Raw genomic sequence first — 15,896 nt, 5'->3', positions numbered from 1 at the left:
TTTCTGTACATTTTTTCATCTAGTGCTTTCATGATAATAACATTGTTGGTCAAATAAAATGTTTTCTTTTGGTTACCAGTTGATTGAAGAGCAAATGACCTTGTCAGTTGTCAGCATAGTTAATGGGAATATCTCTCATTTATCTACAGGTTCACCCTGAAAATGAAGATTGGACTTGTTTTGAACAGTCTGCAAGTTTAGATATTAAATCTTTCTTTGGTTTTGAAAGTACAGTGGAAAAAATTGCAATGAAACAGTACACCAGCAACATTAAAAAAGTGAGTCCACATTGGGATTTTATGGAAAGCGGAGGCAAGAGCCTCTGAGGTGCTCCGAGCTGGCAGTGCTTTCAGAAGGCTGGAATGGGCGTTCAGGGATCCCCGCCGTTTCAAGACAAGGAAGTACTTGGCTTTTCCTCGAGCCTCGTGTTCCAGGGCGCTGTAGGGTAGGATCGGGGCTCGGATGATGCTGGCAGCCAGTGGAGTCAAGGAGCCTGTGGCCACTGGCCGTGGCTCCCTGCTTAGAATCACTGGCAGGTTGGGGCGGGCTGGGTGAGGTGGGAGCTGCCGGCGGACAGCACCCCCAGCTGCCACCTTCAGGTCTGTGGGCAGGAGACACTGCTCGAGGAGACGCTTGCCGGGGATCTCCTGGGGGCCCCCAGCCATTGGATTATTATTATCTGTGGAAAAACTTTCCTTCTCATTTTTTTTTTTTTAAGATTTATTTATTTGATTGGGTGGGGGGAGTGCGTGAGCGCAGTTGGAAGGTGCAGAGGGAGAAGGAAAGAGAATCTCAAGCAGGCTCCCCGCTGAGCCCGAAGCCTGATGTGGGGCTTGAACTCACAACCCTGAGACCATGACCTGAGCTAAAATCAAGAGTCGGATACTTAACCGACTGGGCCACCCAGGCACCCCCATTTCCTTCTCATTTTTATCCCGCTGCTCAGTGTGTGGAATGTGGTTGTGAAGTGTATCCATGTGGGGTTCTGAGAGCTTCTGGAAGGCCTGCTTTCTTCTCAAGGTGTTCGAATTTGGATGGAGACACAAAGCATACGCTGAGTACAAGTTTGATAAATCAGTGCTTCTAACTCGTCCTAAAAAGAAATTCTTTCTTTTTAGATATGATTTCCTAGACCTTTGGAGAAGAGGAAGTAAAACAATTAGAAAAACAAAAAACACAAAGGCATTTCACCTTTCTTTTTATAGATTTATTCTGTAGCAATTCAGTTTTTATTAGTGTTTTAAAAACCTGCGGGAGATGAAAGATTTGAATGTTGAATATACGCTAACCTTAAAATTGGTTTTGTTTTAAAGGGAAAAGAAATCATCGAATACTATCTTCGTCAGCTGGAAGAAGAAGGCATAACGTTCGTGCCCCGCTGGACTCCCCCTTCCATTGCCCCGTCCTCAGAGGCCTCCTCGTTGTGCAAGAAGCAGGCAGCGTCCTTGGCTATTGTGGTTCCAGACGCTGCCCAGGCGGAGGGGCCGGGTAGCGAGGCCCTCAGCAGCCCCAGCGGGCCGCCGGAGCCCGCGGCGGGGACCCCGGATGGTGCGTTAGAGAGAGGGTCGTCCCGCGAGCCAGACCAGGGGACTCCGCGGAGTCCTTTCCCCTCTGCTTCCTCCACCCATGCCTGTTTCCTGAGGACGCATGGAGATAATTACTGTCCCTTTGCCACCTTTTATTTTTTTCCTAGAATGAAGAAACATTTAATGTTTTTTAATGGGCAGGAAGGGTTATATCAAGTTATTCTTTTCTTGATACCAGGAAATGTGTTTATTTTCAGGGCATCTTAATGAGTGAAAGGTAGCAACTGATCCTTTTCACAGCTGTATCACCATCAAACACCTTACACTCTGTGCTAGGCCCTGTTGTCAGCACTTAATGAAAATTTACTCACTCGACCGTGGTTCCGTCTTACTACAAAGTGCTTATTACCCTCATTTTCTGCATGAGTGACCTGAGGCCCAGAGGAGCTGAGTAACTTGCACGGAGTCACACAGCCAGCGGGTGGTGGCACTGGGACTGAGCGGAGGTGGCTGGCTCTGGGGTCTGCATGTAGCCGGTGTGCTGTGCTAAACACGTGTGCACACACACAACACGCGCACGCGCACACACCTGTTTATTTCTCAGAGTGATGCCCACTGTGAAACCACCCAAGAAAATTCTACCACTCCTAAGTTTTGTTGAAGTATTGGTTTCTCTTCCCACACTTTCTTCTCTGTAGCAAAACTGTGCGATTTGTTTGCCATTCAGTAGGTCGCAGGTGGCGGAGACTTAAATTGGTTTGGGGACACGTTTTATTTTTCCACCTCGTGAGCATTTGCTGTATTTTAGGTACCCCGTCATGAAGAAGATTTCTTGTATTCTTTTTTTTTTTTTAAACACTTTTTTTTTAATTTTATTTTATTTATTTATTTGACAGGTAGAGATCACAAGTAGGCAGAGAGGCAGGCAGAGAGAGAGGGGAAAGCAGGCTCCCCGCTGAGCAGAGCCTGACTCGGGACTCGATCCCAGGACCCTGAGATCATGACCCGAGCTAAAGGCAGAGGCTTTAGCCCACTGAGCCCCCCAGGTGCCCCTCTTGTATTCTTGAGCGCAGTAGCTCTTTTCAGAATAGGTTTAAGTCTACATGCTTGGTTTATTTCATAGTTTTATGTCACGTAGGTCTTCTTTATATAAGTTTGAATTAAAATAGTCACTCATCATCTGTTACAGATTTTCTCCTGTCGTGAGTAGTGTTGCAATTTTGCAAATAGAGTTGACCACGCAGTGATCAGGGAATGTAACCGAATCACTAGCTGGACCCGGGGCTCGGTCAGTGATTTGATCTTACAGACTCTCAGCGAGGGTCTCCAGGGTTCCGGCTTGGCTCTGCGGCCCCTGGGGTGTTGTTGAGTTCCGCGACTCAAGGAACCACTTTGCTGAGCAGGACCAGTTTGGAAGCCTTCACGTTCCAGTGTTCTCTGTGTAAATGTTGTCCTGTAACTTCTGTTGCAGACAAACTGGACGCGGACTACATCAAGAGGTACCTGGGTGATTTGACCCCCCTACAGGAGAGCTGCCTGATCCGGCTTCGCCAGTGGCTCCAGGAGACCCACAAGGGCAAAGTGAGAACCCACACCCCTGTGCACGGTGCTGTCTTTGTTGCTCTGGACCTGGTCCTGCTTGTAGTTTCATAGAGTACATGTTCCCAATTGCCGTAGCTGGGGATGTCCCTCTCAGTCCCAGTGTCAGGGGAGCTGTATTTCTGGGTGTGGCTTCCGAGTCTCTCCTGGCGAGCTGAGATGCCCCGCTGTGTACGGTCAGCTGTGCTTTTCGAGGCTTACCAGAGGAGGGTCTCCCTTAAGAATAATTGCAGGTCAAGTTACAAGGCAATATTATATTCCAAATATTCAGGTTTTTAAAAGGTTATTTATTTATTTATTTTAGATAGAGTGGGGGGAGGGATAGAGGGAGAAGAAGAGGGAGAGAATACCCAGCAGACTCCCCACTGAGTGAGGAGCGCAACCTGGGACTCCATCCCGCAACCCTGAGATCACAACCTGAGCTGAAACCAAGAGCCGGACACTCAACCGACTGAGCCATCCAGGTGCCCCCAAGGATTCAGATGGTTTAATTTTCAGAAGCTTTGGAAGGATCTCACAGATGGTTCCAAGACCAGAAGTGTTTGAGCTTTCATTTTGAGGTTTTTGGTAGAATTTTAGCCTTGTTCAGAAATCCGGTTTTTCTAACTAGCTTCATACCGATAGGGGGCCGGTGGCGAGCACAGGCAGACTGGCGTGTCCGGCTGGGTGCTGGCGTTACTTAGTGAAGGGAAGCTGGGGTTGCACGGAGTGGGCCCGCGCTCGACTTCCGTCAGCCGTCAGCCCCAGTTACAAGAGCCACGTTCTGAGGACTGTTCAGTGTCCCTTGTCGAGACCACAGCAACTGTCGTCACGGCTGTCAGTTGTGGTGTGCTCACCCTGGCCCAGGCGCTCTCACGATCTCGATGAGGTCCTCCCTGAGGTGGTGGCGTTTCTGTCATAGGAGGGAACTGAGGCACGGAGCAGTGAAGTCACTTGCCTGAGGCGAGTGAGCACTGGGGTGAGGCTCTGAAGCCGGGCCTGGGCGCCATCTCCGTGCCTCGTGCTCTCCCAGCAGTGCGGTCATTGGCAGGCTCCCCTCCCGCCGCCCTCCTGTGCCCTGTGGACCAGCGGCGAGCGCGTGGCCGCAGAGGAAGACAGCCAGGCCAGAGGAGACCCCGACATGGTTTTGGTCACCTTACGCGGTAGCAGACTTTAGAGGAGGAGTGTGTTACGAATGTCCCCAGCCCGACCACAGTCAGCGCTTGCGTATTGTCACACTTGTTCTAGTGGCCTGGAAGTGCGGAGAAGCGCACCCGGCTCGTAACCCTCAGTCAGTCCTGTGGATTGAAGCATCTGATGTTTAACGAATTATTTATGCCTTTGCTCTACTTGGCTGAAACGGAGATGGGCCACGATAAAGATTATTCCAATTAACGATACCGATTTTCTAAAGCATTGAGGAAGGTTTTCTCTAGTAACGGTTCATTTTAAGTAGCGTGATAATGCAGCTCCCTGTGGTGAAAAGTGAGTTTTAGAGTGTTATTTCCTTAGTAACTTGGTTTTTTTTTTTTTCCCCTTAGCAACTTTTAGCATTGCTTAGAAACATCTTTTCCTCTCACTAGATCCCAAAAGACGAGCATATTCTTCGGTTCCTACGCGCCCGGGACTTCAATATCGACAAAGCCAGAGAGATCCTGTGTCAGTCCTTGACTTGGCGAAAGCAGCACCAGGTGGACTACATTCTGGAGACCTGGAGCCCCCCGCAGGTCCTGCAGGACTACTATGCGGGGGGCTGGCACCACCACGACAAAGGTGGGCTGGGCGTCCTGGACACGCTTCGAGGCCGCACTGCGTGCGGTCGAAGGGGCCCCTCCCGGGAACAGAGTGGGGTCCATCCATACGTCTAGCCCCCTCCACCCCGCCCCCTCGGAAGCCCCCCGAAGCCCCCCATAGAGCAGCAGGGGCGGGCTGTCTGCTCCTTCCCTCGGCTCGTGGCCCCTTGGCCACCAAGTTTCTTCACCTCCTCTCTTGGTCACAGAGACTTTGTTTTGACTCATTAAAAAACCGGCATGCTGGAGGGCAGTGTTTTCAGGAGCACAGTGCTAGTAAAGGAACGTTCCTCAACTGCAATCCCTACAAGATCTAGGACAACATGTACCAGGTTTTCTCTATCAAAACAGTGAGGAACTTCAGCTGCGTTTTGGGCAGGAAGTAAAACACAAGTCGAGGCAGTGACGCCCCCAAACGAAGGGTGGGTTAAGCCGGGCGCAGTTCTCTTGGATCGCTCTCCGTAGCGCGCCTTGCAGGAGAGCCGGCGTTTGCCAGAGTCATGCTCACTCTTTGCTGGTTCGGAGCTGGACCGTGGACAGAACGGAATCGTGGGTGTAGAGCAGACACGAGGGTGGCCCTGGCCCGACCCCAGCAGATTCTTCCAAAACAGAGCTGCTCGGATTTGTCTGTTTTCCGGACCTCATCTTCTGTACTTTTCCAGATTAATTGTAGCTCTTTGTTTTTCCTAGCAACATACGTTTATTCTACTTGCCCACACTTCAAAGATTAAAGTTTGGTAGTGAAACATTAACAAAGGTATTTTATAAATATGGGAAACACCTTTTATAAATCTTCCTTTCAACAAGATTTAGGAGCACAAAGACCTTTTTTGTTTTCAGTAGAACAGATCTAGACCCAGGCCAGGTGATAAATACAAGGAAAATTTGAACTTCTTTGTCAAGATGACAGGGCTGACCCTCCAGTATCAGAAGACAAGTCTCAGTGGCTTGTCAGTAGCAGATTCCGTTCCTTGCCTTTCTGCCGGTCCCCTGTGGCACCGAGTGTCGGGAGTCCAGGCTCTAGAGACTCTGCGGACTCCAGGGGACACTGTGGCCACCGAGATCTTTCTCCCTCTGTGTCGCTAGCCGGTGAAGACAGGGCATTTGTATAGTGAGGGAGGTTCCTCTCGGGTTCCATGTGCTACACCTCCGGGCTATAAACACGTAGAGCCAACGTGTGCTGCTTGGGGCGGATTTAAAAATGTCCTGGAAGTCCTCATTTATCCTGATCCTGTGGGTGGGAGTCGGGACGCTGGCTTTTAAAAAGATCTAGACGTTAACGTTTTGTTAACTCGTGAAATGAAAAAAAAAAAAAAGGTGTTTTTTTTCTAAGAAACAATTTTAAAATACTCCATAATCACAGAAAAAAATCACACAAAAAAAGTTTCTGTGGATGTTCTGAGGTGTCCCCCCACCCCGCCACCAAAAGTCAGCTCTGCTCCGCCCCCTGGTGGTTGAAGTGAGGAGGCCTAGCGGCGACCCCGATGAGAGACTGAGATGTGACTGGTGTGTCTTATCCTGGGCACAGGGGCAGCGGCTGGGGGGAGCTCCTGTCCACACACAGCCAGCGCGGCTTCTGAGCGGGAAAGCGCGCTCCTTGTTAAGGCCCCTAGGGTGGCACCGTCCGCTTCTCTTCAGGAACGCGGCTGATCTCCCTTGCCCTCCCCTCCTGCAGACGGGCGGCCGCTGTACGTGCTCCGGCTGGGGCAGATGGACACCAAGGGCCTGGTGCGAGCCCTCGGGGAGGAGGCTCTGCTGCGATACGTAAGTGCCTCCTGGGGAGGTCACCGCCCCCTCCCTTTGTCAGCAGCGCGGTGACCTCACCGTGGTCTCACGTGGAGAGCGTTTGTCATTAGGCCAGTCACTTATCTGTGGAGCATGAGGAATAGCGTGGAGGACAGTAGGAGACGAGAGGGGGGAACGAAGGGGGGAGTCACAGGGGGAGGTGAACTACGAGAGACTGTGAACTCTGGGAAGCAAATGGGGTTTCAGGGGGGGGGGGGGCTGTGGGGATGGGTGAGCCCGGTGATGGGTATTAAGGAGGGCGCGGGCTGCATGGAGCACCGGGCGTTAGGCCGTTAGGCCGTGAACCATGGAACAGCACATCAAAAACTAATCAAGAACTGTGCGGTGACTGATGTAATAAAAATTGTAAAAACTGTATGTTTTCAAAGCAATGATAATTAAAACATAAAACTCCCATTTAAAAACAGGCCACTCTGTTAATATATTTTTAAAATTTCAAAAGAGGGCACGGAAATTATAAAAATGTTTTTCATAGGGAAGCGTCAACAAAAAAATCTGTATAGCCCCTCAAGATGACTTCGTGGGGACCAGTTTTGGGTCCTCTTGTTTCGCTGGCGTGGTCCCACCCCTCCCCTCTCCTCTTGAGCTCTCTCAGGTCAGGCCTCTTCATAGTAGTGTTTGCCTGGCACTGCCTTACTCGCACGTCTTCACATCTCTTACCTGGACGATTATAAATGCTTCCTTCCTGCCCCCCGAACTCCAGGCTCCCCCCTCCATTTCAGCCTCTGCAGTGTGGACAGTTACGAAGGGAAGGATGTGCTTAAATTAAAAACCAAACAGATGAGGGGGCCTGGGTGGCTCAGTGGGTTAAGTGTCTGCCTTCGGCTCAGCCCATGGTCCCAGGGTCCTGGGATCGAGCCCCGCATCGGGCTCTCTGCTCAGTGGGCTGTGTGATTGTCACTTTGTTTCATAGCTTGACGCAGTGCCGTTACTTAGACCAATCGTGGGCTTTTGTGGCCATTGCACACACAGGTTCTTTCCATAAACGAAGAAGGGCTGAGACGGTGTGAAGAAAATACAAAAGTCTTCGGTCGACCTATCAGGTAGATGTTGATTTTGTTTTCCCTTCCAGCTTATTGAGAATGTGGGGTAAATATCTCTACTTGACTTTTGGGGCCAAAATCTGGTTTGACTTTTAGGCTTTTAGATTTCTAGAACCAAGTCTAAATAGCTTTCCGTTTTCTGCAGTATTCCAGAAGGTAGAAGACCGAAAGCCGTACATGCAGTTGGGTCGTTTGGGAGGGGTAGGTGCTGGATTTTGGTATCTGTACCCCTGAGTGAGGCACTGCTGTCCCCTCAGTCTGAGTGGGTCGGCCTGTCCGGTTAGTCCGCGGGTCCTCGGGAGCCCCGGGCACAGGTCGGCTTTGTCTGTCGTAGCTGCAGGGCTGCAAAGATGTTATTTTGCAGTTCTGAGCCGTACTTGTCGCTACGGTGAACTGTTTAGGAGACGTGCGGTGGGGCGGGGGTGGACATAGGAAGGCCCAGCGGGGGCCTGGGAGGGCAGCGCCGCCTGGCAGGAGGGAGTCTCGAGGGTCCAGTCCGGGCTGCAGCGTCAGCCCCAGTACGTCGTGTCTGCCGGGGGAGCTGCTGGCGCTTCGGGCACTCCGGGCATCAGAAGCCAGACTCGTGCCCCGCTCGGTCTGTCGAGGTGGCCCGGCCAGTCAGGCCCAGCGCATCGGGCGCCTTGTCTGTGGGGTCGCGCGCGGGTCCGACTGGGGTTCCTCTCTGTCAGCGAGCCGCTGAGCTGCTGCTGCTCCGGGCCGGGGCTCCCCCACAGGTCCGTGCGCTGCGGGCCAGGGGCTGGAAGCGCAGTTCCTGGCGCTTGACGTTTTAGAAACTGGTCTGGTTTTGGAAACGGCTCTAAATGGCGGTTTCGTACTGTCAAGAAGATCACTTAGGACGTGGCTTGCAGGCGTGCGTGTCTAGTGCGTGGCTCACACGTCTGCACCCCCGCAGCTCGTGGACCTGCCTGGTGGACCTGGAGGGGCTCAACATGCGCCACCTGTGGAGACCCGGCGTCAAGGCCCTGCTGCGCATCATAGAGGTGGTGGAGGCCAACTACCCCGAGACGCTCGGCCGCCTCCTCATCCTGCGCGCCCCCCGCGTCTTCCCGGTCCTCTGGACGCTGGTGGGTGTGGCCGCGCCGCTGCCGAAGCCGGGAGCCACTTACGAGGCGCCTGGGCTGGCTTTCCTGTCCCTGTGTCTGTTCGTCTTAGCTAGTCAGGAAATAGCAAATGTGGAAACAAACAGGCCCTCGCCAACCGCAGAGCTCCTGAGAGTCCTTTGGTTACGCAAATAGACGTTACGGAAAAAGTGTGTCAGGCTCCCTGCCCGCGCCCACTCATGCTGTCACAGGTAATTCTAATCTTTGGAAATGGCACAGCAAAGCGAAATGACTGCCTGGTCTTCTCTCATTACCTGCAGGTTAGTCCATTCATTGATGACAACACCAGAAGGAAATTCCTGATTTATGCAGGAAATGACTACCAGGGTCCCGGGGGCCTGCTGGACTACATCGATAAAGAGATCATTCCGGATTTCCTGAGCGGGGAGTGCATGGTATGTGTCGAGGCAGGCCGCCCTGCGTTTGGCTGCTTCACGGGGGCGGGAAGGGTGCGTGTTGGTTGGTATAAACGAATTTCAGACTTTCAGTTTGGGTTATTGTTTTTCGTTCTGTTTTCTTTTCCTTTATTTGGCTGACATTTCTCTGACCCAGGGCTAAACCATACAGACCCGTTTTGGTAATTGTTGGCAACATGTGTATTTCTCCATTGTTAAATGTAATGAGAATTTGTTTTAGAGCCTGATGTAGTTGCACCTTTATTTGCTCAGTTCTGTGCAGCTCAGAGTCATAGAACTGTTCTGAGGAGCCGTGCGTTTTATAAAAACACTTTGAAAAGCTCCAAGTGGTTCTGCCAGGTCGCCCCCTTGACATTAAATAAGGGTGACATTTTGAAGGGGACACGTTAAGAGAACGAATTCTGTCATCAGGGGGCTTTGATTCACAGCGTGGCTAGGCTCTCGGGCGGCCACATCCGCCTCTCTGCCCTGGACTGTGATGAGGGGTCCTGGAGCACCGTAGCCCCCGGGGCGTGCCCGGCTCCCGTGAGGGTGAGGGAGACCGAAGGCTGCAGAGGCCCAGGTGGCTTCCTCTGTTGACAGCTAAAGCCAGAGGGGAGTCTGGTTGTCCTTAGAGAAAGGATCTCTATCAGCCTATGGAAAATAAATTGTCCTTTTGAGAGGTGTACAGACTAGCTCGGATACGCGTATTTAGCTAACAAACCGAGTTTTCAGGGGAGTCTTTGGGCTGGTTAGAGGAGTTTGGACAGCAGCGGGATTCAGCTCTCGGGGCCTCGGTCCCGCGTCAGGAATGGCAGACATCAGCACAGCGCGGTGCGAGGGGCGGGGGAGCCTCAGGACCCTCCCTGATCGAGGCCCGAAGATTAACCTGGGAGGTCAGCTGTGGGGAGACCCCCCCAGACGACTCACGCTAGGAACAGTCCAGAAGTGGCTGATCCTTCTGACGGTGAGCTGGAGCAGAGGGAGACCTCACTCAACGGCACGCCGGACCGACCGTGACGTGCTCCCCACGGTGAGAGTCGTCCTCCTCCATCCATGGGTCCAGGCTCTCCTGCGCTCCCTGCTGGGTCCGTCGAACAGAGGCTGCCTCTGGCTCACCACCTCCCAGGCTGATCGCGTAGGAGGTGCTGGGGTTCTCTGAACCTCAGTGTTGAGTCACTAGGTCAAGGTCAGCTAGGAAATGTGTGAAGTATATAGATTCTAATTAACCTAGCCCATTGCAGGCGGACTGAGAAGGGGCTCTCCTTAATTACTTTCTGTCTCGCGTTGTGGACTGATCCGACTTGGGTTAGACAACAAAGCTTTCATTGTTGATTATATATTAACTGTCATAGTTTATAATAAAACTTGCCTGTAGTTGCTGAGAATAAAACTTTTTTTTTTAAGATTTTATTTATTTATTTGACAGAGATCACAAGTAGGCAGAGAGGCAGGCAGAGAGAGAGGGGAAAGCAGGCCCCCTGCTGAGCAGAGAGCTTGATGCGGGGCTCAATCCCGGGATCCTGAGATCATGACCTGAGTCGAAGGCAGAGGCTTAACCCACTGAGCCACCCAGGCGCCCCGAGAACAAAACATTTCTTAGCATCGTGTTTTCTCTTTACAGTGCCGTGTAACTGCTTGTCATTCTTCCACGAAGCAGCATTAGTAACGGAGTCCCGTACCTCTAACATAGTAGTGTAAATTTTCTGGGAAATTAGCATCAGCCTATACACGTAGATCTAAGAGGTTTTAAAAAGTTACGTTGCTCAGTCCTGCGGCCAGCATTAGGATGGTGCTGGCGTGTTCCATTCCCAAGCGGCCAGGGTCATTGCGCCTGCCGGGACGTGGCCCGCCACGGAGCGTTGGTTCTCAGAGGGCCCCTTCCGTGTGCACAGTGTTCACTGCTGTGTTTGTGTTTGCAGTGTGAGGTGCCCGAGGGCGGACTGGTCCCCAAGTCTCTGTACAGGACTGCGGAGGAGCTGGAGAACGAGGACCTCCGGCTCTGGACCGAGACCATCTACCAGTCTGCAAGCGTCTTCAAAGGAGCCCCCCACGAGGTGCGCCGTCCGCGCCGCGGGCCTGGGTGGCAGGAACCCCATCTCCCCAGGGACCTTCCTCAGCGCATCTTCCCAGCAGGAGTGCCTTAGGAAGCATCAAATGCTTTTTCTGGTCTTGGCCTTTAGGGTTTTTTTTTTTTCCCCAAAGCTTTAGTTGGGGTGAAAGTGTGCGTTGAGGGACAAGCGTCTCTCGAGGGACCTGCGCCCAGAAGGCGGCGAGGCCTCCTGACCTCTGCTCTGCCAGGGACGCGCCGGCGCGGGGCAGGTGGCTGGTGGGAGGCTTCCCTGTGGGACGCGGACTCTGCGCCTGAGGTCATCTAACGACTGCAGGGCTCGTTTCCGTGTCTGTCTCTTCATGACCGCGCTTCGGTTATTTCTGTTCGTGGAAGAATTTGCCCGTTTTTGTAAGTCGAGAGGATCCGGAGAAAGTAGCACTTTTCTGTTTTCCCTTCTTACAGTCACGTTAGGGGAGGAAGCGAGGGGACTGCCGTGTGCTGCTGACGCTGTGTGTCCTGTGATGTGGCGGGCAGTCTGGGCTCTGAGGCTCACGACCGAGTGGGCTTTCCCGAGCTCTGGGCGGCGCCGTTTGTGCCTGGGGGGTGGTTGCTCCGGACGGCGGCGCGGGGCACGGAGCCAGGGCTCAGCGCCGGGGCCGTGCGCTCCAGCCGACCCCTTACTGCCACCTGCCATCCGTCCTTGCTGGCGTGTGTCCCGGCGTGGCCGCTTGTGGCGCAGGTGGCTGCGGTTGCCGTGTTCGAACGGGCAGGGGCAGATCTGGTCTGCCGCGCGTGTGGGTTCAGTGGGGACGTCTCGGATTTTTCATGGCTGTGTCTTGAGGATTATTTCTGGTAATTCCGTATTCAGAGGCCTGGTGCGGGCCGAGTTCTTCTTGGTCTCAGGTATCTCGCTCTCGTCTGTGGTCTGTGGTCTGTGGTCTGTGGTAGGGAGCTCCCTGGCGGGGACGGTTCTCGTGCGTCGCGGGGCATGTGGCAGGTGGAAGTTTTCTACTTCGGAATGCTAAGCCCTGCCCTGGGGGTTAAGTAAAACACAAGTGAAGGCCATAAGAGCCAGGAAATAAGGGCTGAACTCCGTGTCCCCGCGGTGAAGGTGGGGGGGCCTGTCCGCAGAGGGGGCCGCGTCTGGGGAGAGCTTGGCCCCGGGGCAGCTGTTGTGCCGCGGAAGGACGGTTGCGTTGCCCAGACAGAACTGTCGTGCCCCGTGGAATCTGCTGTTTAGGGAGATCCCGGGGGTGGCTGTGTGCTGAGAAGCTGCAGTGGTGGAATCGCGGGGTCGGCCTGACGGGCGAAGCGCCAGCCGGGTCGCCCCGGGAGGAGGGGGCGCCGCCGCCTGAGCTCTCGCCACCGCGCTCGGTTCTCCCATTGCGCCCCCGGTAACACGCTCAGGTCTGACTCGGACCAGTCCCTGCCGGGAACCTTGCCGGGGCGCCGTGAGGAGGTTCCCGTTTGAGGCGGGCGCTCAGTCCCCACGGCCCTCCCCTGCCGCAGGCCACTTGGCGGGCCCTGGCTGCCACTGTTCCTGTGAGTCGTCCCCCGCCCCTGCCTGGAGCGCTCCCTTCTGTCCCTCCACGTGCCCTTGACTCAGCTCCCACCTTCTCTGGGACGTCCTCGTGCTCGCCAGCCTAGAACAGTCCATGGAACCACTTCTGAACCACCTTGAGTCACTTCTGCTCTGTGTTGTTCTGGCATTTCTACGGCCGGGAGCCGGCATGTCGGTGCTAAGGGTCGTGCAGTGGGGAGTCTGGGCTGCGGGTGCAGCTGAGGGGGGGCGCGGAGCTCGGCCTGTGACATGGAGCAGGAGGGCCGGGAGGAGGGAGAGCAGGAGAAGCTGGAGGCGGAAGGGTGGGTGGGCTGACGGGACAGGCCTCCCTCCCTCCTGCGACACACACGGCAGGGCCCAGAAGCTCCCCGCAGAGACGAGGCTGCCACTGTGTCGGCCCGGGGCCCGGGGGCTCCTGCTGAACGCACTCTCTGCTTCCAGATTCTCATTCAGATCGTGGATGCCTCTTCAGTGATCACTTGGGATTTTGACGTGTGCAAAGGAGACATCGTCTTCAACATCTACCACTCCAAGAGGTCGCCCCAGCCCCCCAAGAAGGACTCCCTGGGGGCACACAGCATCACTTCCCCCGGAGGGAACAACGTGCAGCTGATAGACCGAGTCTGGCAGTTGGGCCGCGACTACAGCATGGTGGAGTCGCCTCTGATCTGCAGAGAAGGGGAGAGCGTGCAGGTGGGCCGTCCAAGGCCCTCCACAGCTCGGGGTTTTGTCTTCTAAAGGGAGTGGTCTGCTGCCGCCTTGCTGTCCTGCGTGGCTGGCGCTGTCCGTCTGCGGGAGCGCCCGTGGCTGTGTCCAGTGCTCGTTACGGTCAGAATGACCCGGGAAGCCCGGGGAGGCTCCGAAGACAGGGAGCTCAAACCCGAGCAAGGGTTCTGGGATGAATTCATGACTTTTAGCTCAAGTGCCTGAGTTTTCTTGGAAGTTAGTTTCACAGAAGCGACATGGAAGGCAGGGAAAGGCATTCTGTGCCCGTGGACAGCTGGGATCCAGCCTTCCCCGAGAGGACAGTCACCCTAAACAGCAGGGAGACCAGCATGTGCTGGGGGAGCTATTAGCTGTCGTCACTGAGCCCTCGCGTTCGTTTAGAAATGCTCTGCCAGCTCATTCTTCATATCGTGGCCGGTCATGTTGAGTCCTTATGCGAAGAGCGGTGGTTCTCAGGTGCTGTGGCCTGTGTGATAGATGCGTAATTCTGCCGCCTTTACAGTTCTCAGGGAGGAGCCTGTTAGTGGTGGGGGGGCCGAGAAGTAGAGGAAAAGAGAGTATTTTATTGGGTTTTAAAAATAATAAACAGTTTAAGCTCTAGAATTAGTGAAGAAGATAATTTTCAGAGGTTGACATTCTGCCCTAGATTGCATTCTGTTAGCCAGAATGCTGTAGTAAGAGCATCGGAAGCAGGTCTGAGAGAGCACTGCCGGGTCAGATGATCTGTTTGGAGCCTCTGAAGGCTGGATGAGGGGTCCCCGCCCACGCTTCCTCATCCCATCCCACCAGCCACCTGCTTCTGTGGCAGCTTTTCTTCCCCGGAAGCTGCAAGTCCTGGGGGCGGACAGGCGCCGAGAGTCCCTCCCAGAGGCCACGTGGCACCTGGGAGGGGCCTGGCTGCAGGGCCCGCGGACCCCGAGTGGAACCAGCCCAGGAGCGCGTAGTCGACTCTCCAGCCACTGGGCCGGCCGGCCTGCTGCATCCAGCGCGCTCGTGCTCGGGGAGGGCTGCGGGCGGTGCGCGCTGGGGCTTGGGGCCAGGCGGGGTCTCAGAGGGAGTTCTCAGCCGGCACCACCCCACTTGTTCCAGGGCTCGCACGTGACCAGGTGGCCGGGCTTCTACATCCTGCAGTGGAGGTTCCACAGCATGCCTGCGTGTGCCGCCACCAACCTGCCGCGGGTGGACGACGTGCTGGCCTCCCTGCAGGTGTCGTCGCACAAGTGCAAAGTGATGTACTACACCGAGGTGATCGGCTCCGAGGACTTCCGGTACGGGCTCCCCGCCCCCGGCCCGCAGCAGCACAGGGGGTTGGGGGGTGGGGGCTCGGGGGACCCGTGGGCCAAGCCGGCAGGGAGCCGCGGTTCCGGGAGAGCCTGCCGTGTGAGTGCTGGGGGTGTCAAGCGGGGCAGCCTCCCGTGGCGTCCTCACGCCTCTCCCCTCCCTGTGCCGTCTGCAGAGGCTCTATGACCAGCCTGGAGTCCAGCCACAGCGGGTTCTCCCAGCTGAGCGCTGCCACCACCTCCTCCAGCCAGTCCCAGTCCAGCTCCATGATTTCCAGGTAGTGCCGCGGCGCCCGTGCCCAGGGCGCGGAGGGGACAGCGCGCCTCCTCGGACAGCCCGCCGCTCCCCGCCACCCGCCCGGCGGCCACACTGTGCAGACTCCACCCTCTAGGTAGCAGATAGCTCTCCAGATGGAGGCGTAGGCCTTGAGCCCAGACCGTCTCGACGGGTCGTTTTAACTCGCAGTCTTTAGCCATAGATTTTGTACACAGTGTGCGCAAAAGCAAACCAGAGCACAAGGGCTCTTTCGAAAGCAAAGTAGTTTGTATACAATTAAGAGGTTGACTTCGTCTCAAATGTTGGTGCAAAAAATGTTTCCAGCCACCTCCACACCCTGTCCTTTAGCGGATGAATTGCTACACCATCCGTCCATCCTCCGGCGGTGGCCCTCCTTCCTACACGGAGCAGGAACTGCTGGCCTGTCCCCGCACCACGTCACGGTGTTGCCGCCTGCTGTCCCTGGCACGGCCCGCGGCTCAGGGGGCTGCCCACCAGGCCCCTGTCCTCCGAGCAGCGCTGTTCCCATGGGGAGCGCTCGGGGACAGCCTGTGGGAGCAGCCCACTCGGGTCCCCTGGGCAGGTGACCTGCTGTCCTGTGGTGGGTGCGGGTGGGGCCCGGGGCTCTCGGGGGCCCCCACAGCAGCAGGAGAGCACCGCCACCATTAAACAGCTTCTCTTTCCTCCTTTCCACATCTTTTTGGTACTTTCAGAGCAGGATTTTTCTGTAGGTGAACTCG

The 15,896-nt window shown here is 55.1% G+C and overlaps 1 protein-coding gene across 6 annotated transcripts in view; it reads left to right on the top strand.

Annotated features, from left to right (window-relative positions):
* The window catches only part of SEC14L1 (SEC14 like lipid binding 1), a 54,542-nt gene that overhangs the window by 36,824 nt on the left and 1,822 nt on the right, over nucleotides 1-15,896 (top strand). For 5 of the 6 annotated variants that reach the window (XM_032870512.1, XM_032870510.1, XM_032870509.1 and 2 more), the window contains 12 exons: nucleotides 150-278; nucleotides 1,314-1,548; nucleotides 2,998-3,107; nucleotides 4,688-4,877; nucleotides 6,570-6,658; nucleotides 7,673-7,743; nucleotides 8,657-8,828; nucleotides 9,125-9,259; nucleotides 11,182-11,316; nucleotides 13,315-13,566; nucleotides 14,689-14,867; nucleotides 15,056-15,157. In XM_032870512.1, coding sequence (XP_032726403.1) covers nucleotides 150-278; nucleotides 1,314-1,548; nucleotides 2,998-3,107; nucleotides 4,688-4,877; nucleotides 6,570-6,658; nucleotides 7,673-7,743; nucleotides 8,657-8,828; nucleotides 9,125-9,259; nucleotides 11,182-11,316; nucleotides 13,315-13,566; nucleotides 14,689-14,867; nucleotides 15,056-15,157 — 1,799 coding nt within the window. The remainder of the gene's footprint in view (nucleotides 1-149; nucleotides 279-1,313; nucleotides 1,549-2,997; nucleotides 3,108-4,687; nucleotides 4,878-6,569; nucleotides 6,659-7,672; nucleotides 7,744-8,656; nucleotides 8,829-9,124; nucleotides 9,260-11,181; nucleotides 11,317-13,314; nucleotides 13,567-14,688; nucleotides 14,868-15,055; nucleotides 15,158-15,896) is intronic. The other variant, XM_032870513.1, reaches the window with a different exon arrangement.

The sequence above is a fragment of the Lontra canadensis genome, unplaced genomic scaffold (genome assembly GCF_010015895.1).
Source record: "Lontra canadensis isolate GAN:19392208 unplaced genomic scaffold, GSC_riverotter_1.0 scaffold41, whole genome shotgun sequence".
Classification (NCBI taxonomy): Eukaryota; Metazoa; Chordata; class Mammalia; order Carnivora; family Mustelidae; genus Lontra; species Lontra canadensis.
This window is presented reverse-complemented; position numbering and strand designations above follow the sequence as displayed.